This window comes from Podarcis filfolensis, assembly GCF_964270895.1.
Source record: "Podarcis filfolensis genome assembly, chromosome: 12".
Classification (NCBI taxonomy): Eukaryota; Metazoa; Chordata; class Lepidosauria; order Squamata; family Lacertidae; genus Podarcis; species Podarcis filfolensis.
Genome location: NC_139614.1, coordinates 36,661,513 through 36,677,308, shown reverse-complemented (window position 1 = coordinate 36,677,308; position 15,796 = coordinate 36,661,513). Strand labels below are relative to the sequence as shown.

General features: G+C 42.6%; 2 protein-coding genes across 17 annotated transcripts in view; one reads left to right on the top strand and one right to left on the bottom strand.

Annotated features, from left to right (window-relative positions):
• Positions 1–12,101, bottom strand: part of ARMC3 (armadillo repeat containing 3) — a 57,580-nt gene extending 45,479 nt beyond the window's left edge. The window contains exons 1-6 of one of the 12 annotated variants that reach the window (XM_083579457.1): positions 11,687–12,088; positions 10,258–10,458; positions 5,632–5,720; positions 3,531–3,579; positions 2,860–2,897; positions 1,239–1,283 (exon numbers count right to left, since the gene is read on the bottom strand). Coding sequence is in view for 10 of the 12 variants with exons in the window: in XM_083579456.1 (XP_083435582.1) it covers positions 3,531–3,578 (48 nt within the window). In the remaining 2 variants the exon portion in view is untranslated. Of the gene's footprint in view, positions 1–1,238; positions 1,284–2,859; positions 2,898–3,530; positions 3,580–5,631; positions 5,721–10,257; positions 10,459–11,686 lie in introns of all 12 variants that reach the window. The other 11 variants (XM_083579458.1, XM_083579456.1, XM_083579466.1 and 8 more) reach the window with 11 other exon arrangements.
• PIP4K2A (phosphatidylinositol-5-phosphate 4-kinase type 2 alpha) overlaps positions 1–15,796 on the top strand; it is a 177,861-nt gene that overhangs the window by 73,085 nt on the left and 88,980 nt on the right. The window lies entirely within an intron of this gene.

The window sequence follows — 15,796 nt, the reverse complement described above, 5'->3', positions numbered from 1 at the left end:
CAATATAAAAACACAAAAATACACAACATAGTAACAAACGTTTAAAAATGTTAGAAACACACACACACCCCCCACACACACCAACACACAGTTTAAAAGGCCATAGATGGTTTAATTAGCCAACGGTATGGGAGCTTAGTCATGCTGGCCACATGACCCGGAAAAACTGACTGCGGACAAACGTCGGCCCCTCGGCCAGTAAAGCGAGATGAGTGCCGCAACCCCAAAGTTGTTCACAACTGGACTTAACTGTCAAGGGTCCTTTATCTTTTTATGGGAGAAGAAGAATGTTTTTGCCTGGCGCCCAGAAATATGTAACAAAAGCTCTAGGCAGGCATCTCTGGGGAGAGCATCTCACAAGCAAAGAGCCACCACAGAAAAGGCCCATTCTTGCGTTTCTGCCCTTTGGACCTCTTGTGGAGGCAGCCCATGAAAAAGTGTCTCAGGTGATGATTGAAGAGTCCATGGTGGTTCATATGGGGAGAGGTGGTCCTTGATGTATTGCGGTCCTGACGTGTTTAAAGATTTATAGGTCAAAACCAGCACTTTCAATTGGGCTGGGAAACTGTCAGCCAGTGCAGTCGGGCCAGGATTGTCATTATATACTCAAACCATCTTGTACTGATGAGCAACCTGGCCATTGAATTCTGCACCAGCTGAAGTTTCCATATAATAGGGTTGCCTATCCAGACCAATAGGGTTGCCTATCCAGACGTTGTTGAGCTTTTTTTGGCAAAATTGTTGAGCTACCCTGTATTCTGGGTATAATGTGTTGCAGTTATTTAATGCAGAAGTTACCATAGATGACAGAAGTTAGGCTGGCCGAAAGTGACAGATGGCTCTCCACTCCACCGAGTGCATATGTGCTTGTGGTAGTCAAGCTAATAGAAATAATGACAATTCATAAAGCAGACACACAAATATGGGGCTACATGCAGATCACAACACTTATGGATAATCTCTGAAGTTTAGCAAGGATGTCTGTACTAGACTAAGAGAAATATAAACTTCCACATTGGACAGTCAACACAGGTTTGTTGGAATATTTTACAGAACATACCACCAAACCTGTAAGGACTAAATATTATTAGGCTAGAAGAGTAGACTTGCATGGTTCAGCATGATATGATGGCAACAAAATAATTTATGCCCACTATTTCCAAGGAAGATCAAAAAGAGTAACTTTAAAAATACAAGATACTGATGACCACTCACATTATAAAGAGCTCATAACCCACCTACTCTCAGCAGCCAGAAGCATCATAGCCAGACACTGGAAAGTCCTGTCAGGAGTAAACATGGACCAATGGTATCAAATAGTATGGGGAACAGCCTTACTAGAAAAACTAACCAATAAACTGAAACTGACATGGGTTCAAATAGAAGACGCCTTCACCCCGATATGGTTCCCCTTTATCACATACAGTACATAGCCCGACAAGACGACAACAAGAATCCACTGACAGCATGCGAACCAATCTGGCTAACCTGATCCAAAAATCCACACACCCCACACACTCACACATATAAACAAATCTCAACCAAGGACAAGCAACCACACCCTAGGCCACCGCAACCTCTCTCACCACCAAGGAAATACAACAATTGAATAGTAAGAGAACCCATACAAGTGACACTGAACCCATACAAGGGACACTGCCACAAAACCCCACACATACACGAAGTAGAAGAACAGAAGAATTATCACCCCACCCCACTCACCATCCTCCATCCCCCTCTTGCCCCTCTTTTCTTCCCAACCTAATACTGCATGCAATACTAATGTCTCACAACAAATGAAACTGATCTGTAGAAAACACAACTAGAAAAAGAGACAATGAATGTATTTTTGTAAACTAAGAAATCTTTAATAATAATAATATAAAAACATTATTTGCTTCAACATTTTTGACTTTATGGGGGAAAGCAGAAATCCTCTTTATGAATGGTTTCATTGCAACAATTGCAACAGAGGTAAAATAATGTTGGGATAATTCTTCTAAAATATTCTTGAAAACCATCTTTTCAAACATCTTTTAATTTGCATAACAAGTTTAGAAATATAATCTGCAGTTTATAGTCCTTGTATTTTAACTACTCGTGAATTATTCTTCCAGTTTTATGAAACCTGAGAACAGTTCAATCACTTAAAAAAGAAACAGGATACCTGAACCTAGTTTCCACAAAAGGAAAAAGCCAGGTGTCCTTTGTAAGTGAATGTACTCCTCTCCTTGTCAGGAAAGCAGCATACACTGGTGGGAAACAGACTAGATCACCCAATATGCTTTTGATTTGGTTGGAAGTGAAACTATCTACTCCCATACCAGATCCTTTCCTTCTGCTGCTTCTACTGAGGTTAAAAATGGAGCAGAAAGATTTGCACAAGTTGTGAAGGAAACAGTCAGGTGGCAGAAAAGAGGTATATTGGTCTAAGCTAGCACCTCCAAACTTCTACAGCTTTCTGGAACAATTTTATACATGGTATTCCATAGAGAAGAAGACAGTGGCGTAGCGTGGGGGGTGCAGGGGGGGCCGGCCGCACTGGGCGCAACATCTGGGGTTAGGGTTAGGGGGCGCAAATCCACGGGTTAGGGGGCGCAAATCCACGGGTTAGGGGGCGCAAATTACTTGTCTTGCCCCGGGTGCTGACAACCCACGCTACGCCACTGGAAGAAGGTGAAGAATTTGTTCCCACCATATTTTAATGTTCTCAGTTTTGAGCACTGAAGACTATTCTAAAATTTCATGAGATGGTGGAAAGATGTGCTTCAGAACATTCGGGGAACAGATCAATTGCTGGAGTCATATGTTTGAAAACTGAAGCAACCATTTGAATTAAGATAGTGGGATTTTACTTACATCTTGATCCTTAGCATAGCAGTAGATGTCAGTGGAACCTGTTTTTTCATGTAATGACATTGATTAGTTGAGCCCTTTTATACACATGTGACTTCATGCAAGCTGTAAATGTTTTATTTATTTAAATGTATATCCTAACCTTCACTATGTAGACTTAAGGTGGGCTACTTACAGCCTGAAACAACAAATAAGCCACATCGTGCACAACAACTCCAAGGCTCTAATCCTAACCCCACTTCCCCAAGAATAAGCCCCATGAGCCCAGGGGTGCTATCTTTTAGGGGCCAAGTTTTTTTCTAGACCAAGGACAAAGCTCACATATAATCAGACTTGAGTTCCACCTTTACTCCACAGGTGGTGGCAACCCAATGTCCACAGTCAAAACCCAGAGATTATACTGCATATTCCTTTCTCTTCCATTCTTCTTCTTCCAAGTAGAAAAGGGCCTACCGTAATATAATATTTTTCAGAAAATAAATGTGATTGGTCCCTCTGTTTACACACACAGTCAAACCGAAACAAAAATGTTATTTATCTTTATCTTTACAAGACATTTTTAGAGGCAGAAGGGGAAGTAAGTGGGAGTAAAGATTGAAGAAGGAGAGAAAACTTGAATGTTATAATTGTGAAACATTTTCATTTTTATAGTGAGGAGTGTTTTATAAACTTACCACATCCTTGGGAGGAGGCTCCACTTCCTTTTTAATTTTTTTACCCATTCTAAAAACAAACAAAAGAGCAGATGATGAACAGACAAGCAATGTTGAGTGGACACAGTTTACACAGGGTTTCAACCATAATTCAGTAGACTTCATGGAATGATTGTTACTGGAGTGAGGAATGATTCTTAGATTTACTTTATCTGCTGAATGCAAGCTGTTAGCAAAAGCCTTTTATCTCTTGGCCATCCTGATGTAATCCATGGCTCTAGGAGTTGCTAAAGCAGTAGCAGCTCAATTTCACTTGCTTCAAAAAGCTCTTATAATGCCACTCACTAGCTCTTAAGGATGCTTTCAAACTTCAGAAATAACCAGATTTTGGTTGTGATAAGTGAGACCATTTTCTGCACTTACTGGAGTTTAAAAAAATTGGCTTTATTTTCAGATGCATTTTAAGGCAGGCACATGTACATTTACAGAAGTTTGCTGGCAATTTTTGCATTCACAGAGCTGTATCATTTACACATACTAATGGTGCATTTGGCCAACACTAATCAAATCTGTTCATATGTGTTTAGTGGAAAAAAAAAAAGGGGGTGGGTATTTATAGCATAGCCCAAAGCAGATGAGGCCAGAATGCCAGCAATTATAATGTATATTTATATTAGATCTCAGCTAGAATATAAAGTACACAAAAATCCAATCAGAGGAAGAACCATGAACATGACATACAACTCTAGTTATAATTGGAATCTGTGGTTGCAATTTATGAGCTGACTTCACAATGTGTACTATTATGAAGTGTAACCACTAAAACTCAGCAGGAGGTCTGTCAATTCTCAGTACAATATACAAGTCAGCACAGCAATGACATAAAGACAGATGGGAGCTTAGGAAACAGAGTGACTGCTATAAAAAAGGCTTCAATTGAAATCATTGGTTCTGCATAGGAATATACTTTCAGCTTTTCTCTACAACTAAGCTCAGCAGCGTGCCAAAAGTAGAAACGTATACAATGATAGCTTCTTGAAAAAAAGTTTAGATTGATAAATGTAATCGCGATTCACTTCTGCAATCTTTGTGCATAGAACATTTTACAAGGGAGAGATGGGTTTCCCAACCCTGTGTTACAAGGCTGAAGGAGTGTGTTTGATTTTCCTCTGTTAATTCTCCTCTATAAAAGCTGTACATAAACACACACATGGTCATTTAAACACATACACACAGACTCCAAAACACAGAGCGTGTATAACTGCAGAGGAAACACTGGAAAGGAGGGCTTGTCAGTAGAACTTTGACAAGAGAGCACGGGACGAGTTAAACCCATCCATTTGCCAATTCTCCCTTGCCAGTGCCTTCTCCTTATCCCTACATTAATGTTAATGTTTCTGTTTGAGCAGCATACGTTTGCCAGGATAGTATGTAGTTTTGCCCAAACCAACACAGCTAATCCATATATATGCCTACGATATATACAGTAGATATATTCATTTAATACCTTCACTTTCTTTTCTTTGCAAATTAAAATATATAGGGTTCCCACAGAAAACTGATTACTATTTTTATTTGATTTTCTCTGTGATCCTAAGCCCTGGCTCAACCTGATAGCACCAACTTCGAGTTTGCCAACCCACTTAAATGTATCACATATATGTAGCTGAAAAGCATAATTCTGCCTATAAGGGGAGCGGGGGAAGGGAGAGCTTTGTACAATTATATAAGAAGCACTTATTTAAATAAGGAATTGATTCTCTAGAGCTGTTGACCCTGTGCTCTCATTTACACCTGTGCTAACTGAAGATCTAACCTCATCATCTTGAACTGATAAATGACGATATAACCTCATCATCTTGAACTTATGTGAGGTTTTGCTCTATACAAGGTATAACTACACAAGCTCAGTGGTAGGGCTGGAGAATCAAATTTTCACCTTGGGATTTCATTTAGTGTGTTTTGAGTTATATAATTTCCCTGCTTTGGTACATCTAAACTGCATCCCCACCCCCCACCCGCACCCCCTCTCCCAGTTCAATAGCAGCATAAAAATGCACTAAGATTTGCAGGAAAAAAATATTGCTATGAAGCAACTATTTGTTTTCAGGAACTTAAGTACCTTTTTTACCCCACCGCCTATAACCAGGATCCAAGTCAATTGTCTTCTTTTCCTTGCTAGTTCACTGGATTTGTTCTATCCTCTAAAACCTGAAGCAACACAGGACAAGAAATGCTTTCATTTATTGGCAACTAAAAAATGGGCATGTTATAATTAAGTGGAATTATTTCTGTTAATTACACAAATGTACACAGATGTTGAAAAATTATGAACCAGGAGTACTTTCCCCCTCAGTTATGCAAATTCCCAGTTGATTAGCATCATGATTGTATTGCTGATTATTTAGTCATTGTGCAGGCTTCTGTCTTTAGCAGAAACTTCCTGCAACAAATTTGACTACTTCTTGGCCTCATCCTTTTCCCAGCTGTGTTTACATGACCAAGGCGAATCATATTTAATGTGCAGCAACAGAATCTATTCCAAACCTAACTTCTGTACTACACACATATATTCCTAACTGAACGAAGAGGAATAGGAGGATAACAGTATCCTCTTTTAGTGGTATATATAAACGGTGGTAAAAGGCGTTTCCGTGCACTCTGGTTTCCGTCACGGTGTTCCGTTGCACCAGAAGCAGTTTAGTCCTGCTGGCCATATGACCTGGAAAGCTGTCTGTGGATAACATAGGTTTTAACAATGCTTAGGTCCAGCAGGGTAAATTCATATCAGAGAGTTGTAGGGTAGGAGAAGGAGACAAAACAATGCCACAGTCCACTCTCCATTCCGTAAACATGATTAAGGCAGGGGCGGAGGAAGGGGTGCGGTAGGGGTGGGCCGCCCTCAGTGTCACCACTGAGGAGTGCCGGGCAGCACTCACCGCGGGGCATGCAACGCGCCCGAGCCATGCGTCTCTCCTGGAAGAGACGTGGTGCCTTCAGTGCACGCAGGCTCCGCGCTGTCCATACGGTCCGCCCGCTGCCTCCCCCCCCCCAGCTGTAGGGCAGCTGAGTGGGGGGAGACAGGCAGACTCCAGAGGCCCCGTAGTGCGCACCGCCCCAGGGCACACCTCGCCCATGGGGGCCCCAGGCGTCCGCCCCAGGCGTCCGAGCGGCTTCCCCTGTCGCTGGATTAAGGGAGTGAGAATATTAAGAATGCATTGGTATGTAGTCTTATATATTGTCTGGGTCTTTGGTTCATTAAAAGTAATCATGCATGACATGACATGACATGACAAGAATGAGTAGCATGCTAGTACAGATAATGCATTTGCTCCCACTTTGCTCCTCCCTCTGTACAACCAGGTAAACAAACCAGAAATGAATATGACTGCTGAATCAGGGATTCTCATCAGTTGTACTTGATCAAGACAAAATCATAAACCAATTTTCAACAGGGATTTGTTGTTTGTTTGCCAATTCTGGTTTGTTTAAGAGTTAATAAAGCAGATTCCCGGGATCAAAAACCACTCAAAACTTTCCACTTACATGTGCTCATGCAAAAGGAGGAATAAAGAGGGAGTGAAGGGGATGCCTACACCAGCACAGTACAGTGGTACCTCAGGTTAAGTACTTAATTCGTTCTGGAGGTCCGTACTTAACCTGAAGCACCACTTTAGCTAATGGGGCCTCCTGCTGCTGCTGCGCTGCCGGAGCACGATTTCTGTTCTCATCCTGAAGCAAAGTTCTTAACCTGAAGCACTATTTCTGGGTTAGCGGAGCCTGTAACCTGAAGCATATGTAACCTGAAGCATATGTAACCCGAGGTACTACTGTACTCATTTACATTGTGGATTATTAAGCCGTAACTCATGGCCTATCATTGTGTGCAAACACACACAGTCACTAGAAGATCCTGTCCCTAGTTGAAAACTCGAAAACCGAGCCTTGTAAGCTATTTCAAAAAGCAAACATTTTCACTGTGTGATGCAGTACAAAATATAGTCATTACTCGTTCATGAAATAAAATTAATGGAGACAGATGACAACATTTGGCTCCATTAATTTAACTTTGTTTGGGATAAAATTTGTAAGGGTTCGTAAGGCAGAATACAGATTTCTAGTGGATGTGACACTAGTAAACCACAGGGATAACACAAGCTGTGACAAACAATCTGAATGGAAAAATGATGTGTGAGATTTCCGATGTCTTGCTGAGATGCACAGCAAAATCCTTCTTCCCAAGAGGGAAAGACTTTAAGAAAAAGCGCTTTAATATAAACCTAAAATAAATGGAACATGGCAGCTATTCAATCACTTGCTTTAAATTAACAGCAGGGCAATTTTATGAAAAAGATGAGGGGGGCTGTCTTAAAAGCAAATCATATTAAAGGGTCACATAAACTAAAGAGTTCTTAAAGAAGTGTCACTGTAATTAGATTAAGCCCTGCTTTCCATCTCTAAACCCAAAAATATATGGATGTTCCAGTTGTGTTATTTAATTCATGTTTGCTGCAGAAACAAGCAGAAAGATACCTATTTCAGGTGCCGTTGAAAAGCAGGGTAATGCAACCACTCACGTGTAACACTTAGTTGGTCTAAACTCTAATAGATACTTGCTTGATTAAAATAAAAACTCACCCCCAGTGTTAGGTAACATGGAATTATATTTTGATGTTGTTAAATCAATAAATACATACAACTAGGAAGTGGCTGTTTTCACTCCTACTCCTTTCATCAAAGTGCAAGTACATTGCTTCAAATCTTTAACAAGCAAGCTTCCATCCTGGTTGCTACATTTATCATCACAACTCTTAAGACCCCTTTCTTAACACCAGTTAAGTGTATCTCCTGAAGAGTTAGAGGGGTATCAAAGTTGTCGAAGACACAAAAGGAGTAAATTAATCAAAAGATATCAAGCATGGAAGAATACTTGGACTTGTTATTAAGGCCCATCTAACTTCTGTCAATAACATTAACAGGGATTGGACCCAGACAGAACTCAGTCAGAGCATAGGGCAGCCACACTCCAGCTAAAATATTTTCTGTGAAAGGAGTGCCTTGCGGATGACTATCAGAGTGCCAGGGTGTATAAGGAACAATGAAGCACAATGGGTGAACAATAACTTTTTGGTCTGATTGGCAACTGCCTTGTCAATCCTAATTGATTAGGCATTAGCAACCACCTAATTAAGGGAAAGGGACGCAGGTAGCGCTGTGGGTTAAACTTGCTGATCAGAAGGTCGGCGGTTGGAATCCCCGCGAAAGGGTGAGCTCCCGTTGCTCAGTCCCTGCTCCTGCCAACCTAGCAGTTCGAAAGTACGTCAAAGTGCAAGTAGATAAATAGGTACTGCTCCGGCGGGAAGATAAACGGTGTTTCCGTGCGCTGCTCTGGTTCGCCAGAAGCGGCTTAGTCATGCTAGACACATGACCCGGAAGCTGTCTGCAGACAAACGCCAGCTCCCTTGGCCTATAGAGCGAGATGAGCGCACAACCCCAGAGTCGTCCACAACTGGACCTAATGGTCAGGGGTACCTTTACCTTTAATTAAGATTATGAGAAGATTTCATCCCCTATTACAACTGCCCCTCCTTTTCCTTCCTCTGTTCATGTCCACTGTTGTATTTAGGTTTTAAGCTCTTTATGACTGAGATCTGGCTTCTTATACCTGGCACTTTACAGAGCAAAACATCAATGATACTATATAAGCACACACATGTATATATTTGATACTATTCGGACAGATGCAAGGAAAAGGAAGTTTCTGCTAACAAGGAAGGTTCTGGTAACCAAAGCAGTGGTGGTCTTTGTTTGCTCAGGCCTATGGCACAGCATATATTTTATATGTAAAAGATCCCATTTCAAGCCCTTCTAGTCTTGGGTTAAAATGATATCAGATTGCAGGATGGCAACATACTTTTCTGTGCCTTGGAAAGTCTCTACTAATCAGAGTAGGCAGTGTTGAGTTAGATGGAGCAATGGTCAATTTCAGCATAAAGCAGGTTTCACTGTTTAGTCTCTTTCTTCCTTCACCCCTTCAAGTTCAGTGCTTGACAACAGGAGCTTAAAACAACTGTTCAAATAATTACCGTATTTTTTGCCCTATAGAACGCACCGGCCCATAGGACGCACCTAGTTTCTTTTGGGGGGGAATAAAGAAAAAAATATATATCCCCCCCCAGCCACGGCTTCAGCGTGCCCCGCGCTCCGGGCAGCAGGCTGCTACCCGCAGGGCTCCCTAGGCAGCAGATGTCTGCCTGAAGCGCGGGGCGCTCTGCTTCAGCGCGCCCCGCACTCCGGGCAGCAGGCTGCTATCCGCAGCCTAGGGAGCCCTGCGGGAACTCCCGTGGGCTCCCCAGGCTTGCTGATAGCTTCCTGAAGCCTGGAGAGCGAGAGGGGTCGGTGCGCACCGACCCCTCTCGCTCTCCAAGCTTCAGCGAAAGCCTGCATTCGCCCCATAGGACGCACACAGATTTCCCCTTCATTTTTGGAGGGGGAAAAGTGCGTCCTATAGGGCGAAAAATACGGTAATTAACGTTCATGAATAAAATCTGAGAGCTACTCCAACCGATGCGGCATCCCTAACCCAAGCAGGCAGTCAGTCACTCCTGTGCCAGTCCACATTACTAATGCCTGCACTGCATCACTCTTATTTTAAAACCTGTCTTTCCTGCGCCCTGGACACCCTTTTCAAATGCAGGGGCAGCCTTGAGTGGCAAAGATGACAGCATGAAATTGTAACACAACTGACCTCAACTGATTTGTTAGGAACTGGAAAAATGTACACTTCAGAAATGAATTACTTTCTAAATCCTCTGAAATCCTCCTCCGTAAGTCGGTATATTCCTTGCTTCTTTCCTCATATAGTTTTGGCTAAGCTGCTCTTCATTAAAGCAAGGCTCATTATGCAGCTACAGTGGAGATGCTCCCAGAGAGACAGAACTATCCCTACCTACAATGTTGGCAGGGAGAATATTAGCTCTCAAATATGGAAAAGGGAATACATATATGATAATAAAGAGCAAAGCAAGTAAAGCACAAAATCCTCAGATGTGGCACAGTGAGCCTAGTGAAGGCAAGAAAAAACCCTAGTTGAGCTGCCCAAAGTATAATCAAAATTGATCAAAGCTCATGTGGTCCCACTCATTCTTCCCCAGTGGCAGGTTTTGGTTTTTGTTTTAAATGGGATTAGGGTCAAATGCGATGTGGAGATACAGGATCAAAGAAGTAGAGAAGCAGAACAGTCAATCCCTCTCACAGGGAACTCAGAATTGTAGCTCTGGGAAGGAAATAGGGGCCTCCAAACAACTGTCCCAATCCTTAACAACAGCTCCAAGAATTCTTTGTAGGAAGCCGTGGCTGTTTAAAATGGTACCATAGTGCTTTAAATGTGTCCAAAATGTGGGAAAAAACACACCTCCCTGCTCATCTCTGTCCTGCCAGAACAAGCAGAGTTGCTGCTTCTATGTTCAGTTGCACTCATACTTCTTCTGTGAAACCATGGCTGGGATTGGGCTAAGCAGTTATTTGAAATATATTAAATAAAATCATAGAATTGTGGAGTTGGAAGGTACCTCAATGGTCATCTAGTCCACCCCCTGCAATGCAAGAATCGGCAGGTGGCCCGTATGGGGATTGAACCTGCAACTTGTCATTAATAGCACCATGCTCTAACCAACTGAGCTAACTGAAAATAGTCCATTCTATTTCTTCAGCTTTTATTTATTTTTTTTACTTCATGCATTTACATTGCCCTATGATTTGCATGACTGTGTGTGTGTGTGTTTATGTGTGTGTGTTCCGCTTGGGTATTATTTTTATGTGGATCGGTATATAAATTCTGAAACAAACATAAAACATTTGAATACTTGCAAAAAGGAAACTTTTCTTTAAAAAAGCAATTTCTTTCTTTCTTTCTTCCTCCCTCCCCCTCCCCCTCCCCCTCCCCCTCTCTCACACAGGGGAAACGCCTTTTCTGGAAGCGTATGCACGTTGTTGTGACACGTGTGTGCGTGAATCTCTAAACGCAATGAATACCCCCATCCCGTTTAAAATCAATTTGTCTTATTCATATGCTTGCTTTTTTTTCTTTTTCAAAATTAATAAAAACAGTTGCCAGTAAAACCCAGAGGATTCATCAACGTATGATCCAGTTACCCGGGAACAAACATTTTCCTTGCCTTAGACGGCTTCCCAGCCCAGCCTTGGCCCGGAAGGTCTCACCAGTTCAGCGAGATCTGTACACTACTGTTTACACGGGTAGCTGCGTTCCCAAGAACCCACAACGCCTGTCCCCTCGCTCTTTTCCTAACGCGTCCGGCTTCTCCCGTTGCTAGGTTACACCACCAGGCGAGAGACTTCAGCGCATGCGTAACAGGAGCTTCCCGGGCCCGTAAAGCACAGAGTATAGGCGGGAGGAAAGCAGAGCCTGCTGTAGCTAGTCATAGACTTGCTCAAGTAGACTAGCACACTACTTACAGATTCCGGGTTCGCTTTGAACGCCATCTTTATTTCCGCTGGGGCGGGACTAAAAGCTTCTCATAGAAAGCAATGAGAGGGGCAGGAATTTAACGTGCCTGTGATGGAGCAGTAGCGCCTTCTCTCCACCACCCCAACAAAACGTGGCAGCAATGACAATTCTAGTACCCTTTCCAACTCAGGTCTTACGTATGGATTTTTATTTTTATTTTAACTTTGAAACATTTAAAAGCACAACAATCTGCATTCAAGTTTTCAGATTAAGATTGCTTTTACGTGCGTAAATGAATGTATATGCATGGCTTTCAATTGTTACCCGTTCTGGTATTTCTTTTTGGTTTTTGGTTTTGTTTTCCACCGAAGAGCGAGATAGAAGTGTTTCAAATAAATAAACTGAGCCCTGGATTTTCTCCTGGGACGTGTGACTTTAGTAGGCTGATTGTTTCTTTTATTTATACCCCTCCTTTTTCCCTGATAGGGACTTATATTTACAGCAACCGTAAATGTGTGTGTATGGGAGACTTTTGGTTGGAACTCTAAACCAATCTCATTCTCAGCCGTCTCAGAATAATTGAATCGTAACTTTAAAGAACTTATCTCTATGTAGTCACTGTGCTGCTTCTAATGCTGCTGATGACGACGACGACGACACATGCGCAGTTACTAGCAGGGATCGGGGTTTTTGAAAGCTCGGAAGGAGGAGCCTCTGCTCCTCCTGTCCGCCTTATTTTCTTGGAAACCCTTTTCGTTATCTCACGCCTACGCCACATTACAGAGGTGGTGTACAAGAGACATATGATCCAGTGTTAGTTCCTAAAACACCCACATTCCCTCTGGTACAAAATAACGCAGTTCGCTTTCGGAAATACAGTAATTCGCACACAAACACATACTGCATTTTAATTTGTATATATGCGTGTGTGCATTTTAACCGCACCTTCCATAACGTGTTCTTTCCTACACTTAGTTACACAGCTGTGAGCTCAAGATTAAACTGTCCAATTACAAATACCATCATGGACAGCAATAATGTGGATGCACTGCAGAATATCACAGAGCAACGTGAGCAGATTAAATCCACCACTAAAGTAGAATACACCAAACCATAAACTTTATCCATATTCTATTTCCTCATATCTGGGATTAAAACATAAGGTTTCCAGGTCCAAAGGCAACACATAATCTTCCATACAGACATGGGACTCAACATCTTTCTTTTGAGAATTTGAACACTGGGACTAAAGTCCCCTTCCACCATAACCACCTTCACTCCCTTTAGCTACTCTTCAGGAACATACTGGCCCACCTTCAAAAGTGGGAGTGAAAAGAACCACCATCATTCTCTGTAAAATAAAACCAGTGCTTTTTTCTTTAAAAAATGTTTAGGGATACTCTCATTTTGACCCGAGAAAGCCACCATTTTATTGTTCAAATCGGGAAAAATAAATACAGCAAATGGACAAAAGTACAAAGACTCAAAAAATGTTTAGGGGTATGCATACCTCTGCATCCCCCCAGAAAAAAAGCACAGAATAAAACCTTAATAAGATTGTCCCCTGCCCCTTGTGGAGCTAATGAGACTTTGCCTTCACCACTCCATAAACACAACAGAAAGGTCAGAACACGATTAAAAACATTTGTATTCTGCCCTTCCTCCAACTTGCTCAGACACTATATGTGGCAATTATCCCAATTTATTTACGACAATTTTGCAACATAGGAACATGCCATTCGTCCATCTAGGGTTGGGAACCTGTGGCCCTGCGTACCATTGGCCATACTGGCTGGGGCTGATGGGAGTCCAACAACACCTGGATACCCATAGTTCCTCATCCATTGTCTACATTGACTGGCAGCAGTTCTGCAGGGTTTCAAATGGGACATTTCCAGTCCTACCTGGAGATGCCAGATTGAACCTGGGACAGTCTGCATGCAAAGCAGATAGCTATTACCAAGTGACAGCCATTCCCCTCTTAGCTGTTGCCCTTCTCCTTGTTCAAGGTAGGTTAGGATGTTTGTGCTACTGGCCCAAGATCACCCAATAAGCCTCTTAGCCCGAAACCAGATCTCCTTTGCTCAAGTCCAACAGAGGCAGCTTTAGGGGAGCACAACTGGTTCAATTGCACTGGGTGCAGAGCCTCAGGGGTGCCACAGAGGGCATCTCAGCTGTGATGTAGACTGGAAGGTGATGGGTGGGGGCTGAATTTTGGCGTCGCACAGGGTACCACTTAAATTTGAGACTCCAAGGTCCGCCACTGAGTCCGACACCAGTGCTAACCATCAAACTGGGTGAAATTATCCCACAAGTTCACATGCTTATTGAGGCATTTTGTAACTGAAGTGCAGGAGGAATTGACGATTCTACTCATCTGAAAGGTGTGATTACATCCAGGGTAATCATTTGTAGGAGCTAATTAGAAAACTGGAGTAATGTAGTCATAAGAATATGGTCTCAGGACATTGGAATATTGGTCTCTTTCTACAGTGGTACCTCGGGTTAAGAACTTAATTCGTTCTAGAGGCCCATTCTTAACCTGAAACTGTTCTTAACCTGAGGTACCACTTTAGCTAATGGGGCCTCCCATGCTGCCGCCGCACAATTTCTGTTCTCATCCTGAAGCAAAGTTCTTAACCCGAGGTACTATTTCTGGGTTAGTGGAGTCTAACCTGAAGCGTCTGTAACCCGAGGTTACAGACTGTATTGTCAAGTGATATGCATACTCTGCACTGGGAATATTTGCTTCCATTCATGGTTTAATTGTGGACCTGTCACTCATCTCTATTTGTTCATTGTTGCCAATATAAACATTACTCTCATGGGACTATTAGCAAATTGGTATTTGGAATGAACTTTTTAGCCTTCTTTTATCAGAGAGCTTTGCTGTTCAAATTCCTCCTGTGAGAATCTCTTTCTCCACCTTTCTTTCAAATAAGTAAAATAACACATAGACACACATTGTTTTATGAAATAGTCAGCCAACCCCCCTCCCACAAAGAATCTATTAGCTTTGTGAAAGAAAACATCCTGGTCCTCATCTCATTCTGCACTGACTATTCAGAACTTGAGTTTCATCTAATGCTATGAACAAATTAATAGCATTTGGCAGCGTGTACAGTGGCAAAGGGATTCATGGCATTTTTCTTTTCCAATGTCATGAACAGGTTGGAGGCAGAGGAATGGTGGGAGGAACCAGCTGGGGAACCACCAAGAGAAGAAGCCTCAGAGCCTGGGGAGTGGTGGTGGTGGGACAACAATGAGGGGTCACAGGGAGAAAAGAGAGAAGACTGGGAAGAGGAGGTGTCAGAAGCTGAAGATGTAAGAGGGCTTAGTGAGCTGGAAGAGTCTGTGGCAGAGAGCAATCCAGAAGTAGAAGCTGAAGCAGGGGGGTGGGAGGAGAGAGGCAGAGATGAATCAGGCTGATGAAAGAGTCATGAGAGTCTCCCTCACCTGCTTCAACAAGCTCCCCTCAACCCTTCTCTCCCAGAACCAGAAGAGGCATAAAAAGGGCAGAGGAGAGATTAGCGATGTGCAAACACAGTCTCTGATTGCTTGGGAAGAAACCCTGGAGAAGAAGGGGCTTAGGTAGCTGCGGGGAGGGGGTACCTTCAGCCTCAACAACTGCTTCATGGAAGCTAGACCTACTAGAGATGAGTTGCTGGGCTCATTAGGCCTGACACTCCTGTGCAGAACGTGTTTTTGCTAATAATGAGTTAACTCCAACTTGCTCAATGTGATTTACTGCTGGCTAGCTGCTGACATCAAACAATATACAGTACCAGCTTTACCAACAAGAGCACGGCTATTTTTGTCA